General features: G+C 36.2%; 1 protein-coding gene across 2 annotated transcripts in view; it reads left to right on the plus strand.

Annotated features, from left to right (window-relative positions):
* Positions 1-3121, plus strand: part of LOC102755893 (gastric triacylglycerol lipase) — a 10391-nt gene that overhangs the window by 6042 nt on the left and 1228 nt on the right. For both annotated transcript variants that reach the window (XM_006755853.2, XM_015558832.1), the window contains exons 6-8: positions 158-304; positions 882-953; positions 1355-1426. In XM_006755853.2, the coding sequence (XP_006755916.1) occupies positions 158-304; positions 882-953; positions 1355-1426 (291 nt within the window). The remainder of the gene's footprint in view (positions 1-157; positions 305-881; positions 954-1354; positions 1427-3121) is intronic.

A 3121-nucleotide genomic window follows, 5' to 3' on the forward strand; every position in this document is an offset into this window, starting at 1 on the left:
TATTGTGTGAATTACTTGAATATTTTTGAAACTCCTAAAACAGTTTTAAAAATATGAAAATATCAGCCTATTTACACCTGAACTGGTAAATTAGACAAACTAATTAGTACTTTCTGCAGCTCGATTTTTCTAATCCTCTGATGCTTTCATTTTTCAGGTTATATTTGGTAACAAAGAATTCTTCCCACATAATTATTTTGATGATTTCCTGGGCACTGAATTGTGTTCCCGGAAGATACTAAATGAGCTCTGCAGCAATGCTTTATTTATCATTTGTGGATTCGACCATAAGAACTTGAACATGGTTTGTATGCATTGAAATTTCTATTCTGAATATTTGGAGCAACAGTTTTTTATTACTTGTCCCATCATCACTTAGAAATGGTACTTTATAAGAACTAGGAGTAGCTTCAGAATTGTGTACTTGATATGCAGATAAGCCTAACAGAAATCACGTCATTGCTCCCAGTTTTGTCCCCTGCAGATCCCTTCCATCACCCCATTGTCCCTTTATGTAGAAAAAATAATCACAACTCATTATATGTATACTGTCATTTATACACACACACACACACACACACACACACACAGTTCTTCAAAGCAAGAAGTTTCCCATTTTGATAAAATGGAGATGATAAACTCTCCTCTTTGAGTGTCTACGAATTAGATGAGTTAGCCTATGCAAGCTCTAAAGTGACGTACAACTGTGTTGTTCATATCCTTCCAGTAAATGCTGCCCTTAAACACTTGTGCTGGTTCAGAAAAGCTTACATCTTAGCTTAAATATTTATGTCTTTTCAGCACAATATCAGGAAAACTTACATCTTAGAAACAAAATAAAGATCTAAGTGTGAGTGTGCATGTGTGTGTTTTCTTCCTAGAGTCGCTTGGATGTCTATCTATCACATAATCCAGCAGGGACTTCTGTTCAAAACATGCTCCATTGGTCTCAGGTATCATTTTGCAAATGCTGTTAAAATTTATTTTGTGAGCCTTAACCTAAAGCACATTTTCAAAATATCCTGTCAAATGTTCCTGTTGGGGAATTTTTCTGGCATGGGACTACCAGCTAAAAATAACTATCATCCCATGTGAGTGGAAATCCTATGAAAACAGGTACTCTGGGCAGCAAAGAAATGAATGATTTTTTATGAAGGCAAAGCTGCATTTAAACTTGCATCAATATGTTGTCCTGGGTGATTAATAGATTTTATTTTCGGAAGGAAAAAAAAAGTTTTTTAATACTTGTAATTGTTTTAATGGGAAGTTATACTATTTGGACATGTTTGGGTTTTATATTTCACATAGCAATCAGAGTTTTTATTTCCTTGTGTTCTTCATTTCTCTACATTAGGCTGTTAAGTCTGGGAAATTTCAAGCTTTTGACTGGGGAAGCCCGGTTCAGAACATGATGCACTTTAATCAGGTAAGCTTCTTCAAGTTAAAATCATTCACATTTTCAAAGACAAATCTTTAAAAGGTTAAAGATGAAATTATGATAACTGTGCATATATTTTCCAAAGGAATGTTAGTGCCTAAACCTAGCCTTACCGAAATAATAAAGTAGAATATTATTTCCTTGTCATTCCTTCATCATGTCAAACATCACCCCAGCCTCCCATTGTCCCAATGGGTTCTCTTGTTCCAGTGGCTGTGCTCATTCAAGCTGCTCTGGAAATAACACATCCCTACATGTGACAAAGTTAGAATGAATTCATCACCCCTCACCACATTAGACAGACATGCCCTGTATCCCAGACTCCCCATCCCCCAGCAAGCTGTTCTCTCCAAAGTGCAATTAACTAGTATAAGAAACCAGTAATTCTGACTGTTCATGAGATAGAGCTGGAATCTCTGGTCTTTTTAAACAATATCCTCTCCTTTGTTGTCAGCCAGGAGAGTGACTCCATCACATTTTCAGATATAAAAGAAGGATGGTGTGTTTGCAGGTCTAGGGTGGGAATCGTTTTCAGCAGAAGGCCCCATGGGGTGCAGGCAGACTCATTGTGCGCTCTTCCCACTTTTTGTAGCACTCCAAACTTTGGAGTCTGCCCTCTTTGAGGTTAGTATGAGTTCAGGCAATAGTTTCTTCATCTCTTCTCCTATATTCAGGGAGTTATTGATAATATTTAATGGGATAATGTCTATCAATCCTTCACAGAGAGTAAACTCTCAGATTACCACTGGCTAAATATGAACAAGGGGAACACCTACATTTTTTTTTGTAATTCTCCCCTTCTCCTCCTTACCATACCCCAAAATTTTCCACCCAAATGGTAGCTGAACAAAACTACTAATTTTCATCTGCTTCCATGTCTCAATATTTAGAAGGGATTTATGTATTTCATCACAATATCTTATGTGTAGAGAAGATGCCCCCATTTTTAAAACATCTTTGATGTCTTTAAAGATGTTTTTAGAATATCATCAGATCAAACATTTGTTGAAAACACTCTCCATCCCCAACCATCACCTCCTCAAACACTTGAAACAGACATTTGCTTTGAATCAGTCTTTCTACGGGGCTCTAAAACCAGTAATCCAAGGACACCATTTTGAAGGATTAAGTGAGACCAGAATAACCTAATCCCAAATCCACCCTCCCTCCAAGCAAGCTGTTAATTGCTAAGGATCGTCTTCAACTAAAATAGGGTATTAAAATATTAAGGAAAATTGCACATAGTAAAATCCTTTGTTGTGGAAAGTTGCCCATTTCCTAAGGTGACAATAGAAAAAAAAATATTTGGGGTTAGTTTTCTTGAGAATATGACATTAAAAAAAACTAACAAAATTCTGTAGGAAAATTCTCTCTCTTTTTTGTGGTCCTGCTTTATGAGCCTTTATAAAGGCTATGTGTGAATGGCAATTTTCTAGAAATAGGAAATGGGTGTGATGATAGCTTTTCTCAGAATTTGAACCAACATTATGTAAACTCAGGCAAGTATTTAACACAGACAGCTTCTTAAATGAACCGATTAATCTACAGACTGACCATACTGGTAAGTCAATGCAAAACCAAAATAAATGAATCAGGATATTTTGAGGAGATCACATTTTAGACTTTTTGGGTAGAAACAATCTATTGCAGTTAGAACCCAAGAAAGTTTACTTCCTTCAGCAG

This window comes from Myotis davidii, unplaced genomic scaffold (genome assembly GCF_000327345.1).
Source record: "Myotis davidii unplaced genomic scaffold, ASM32734v1 scaffold933, whole genome shotgun sequence".
NCBI classification, from domain to species: Eukaryota; Metazoa; Chordata; class Mammalia; order Chiroptera; family Vespertilionidae; genus Myotis; species Myotis davidii.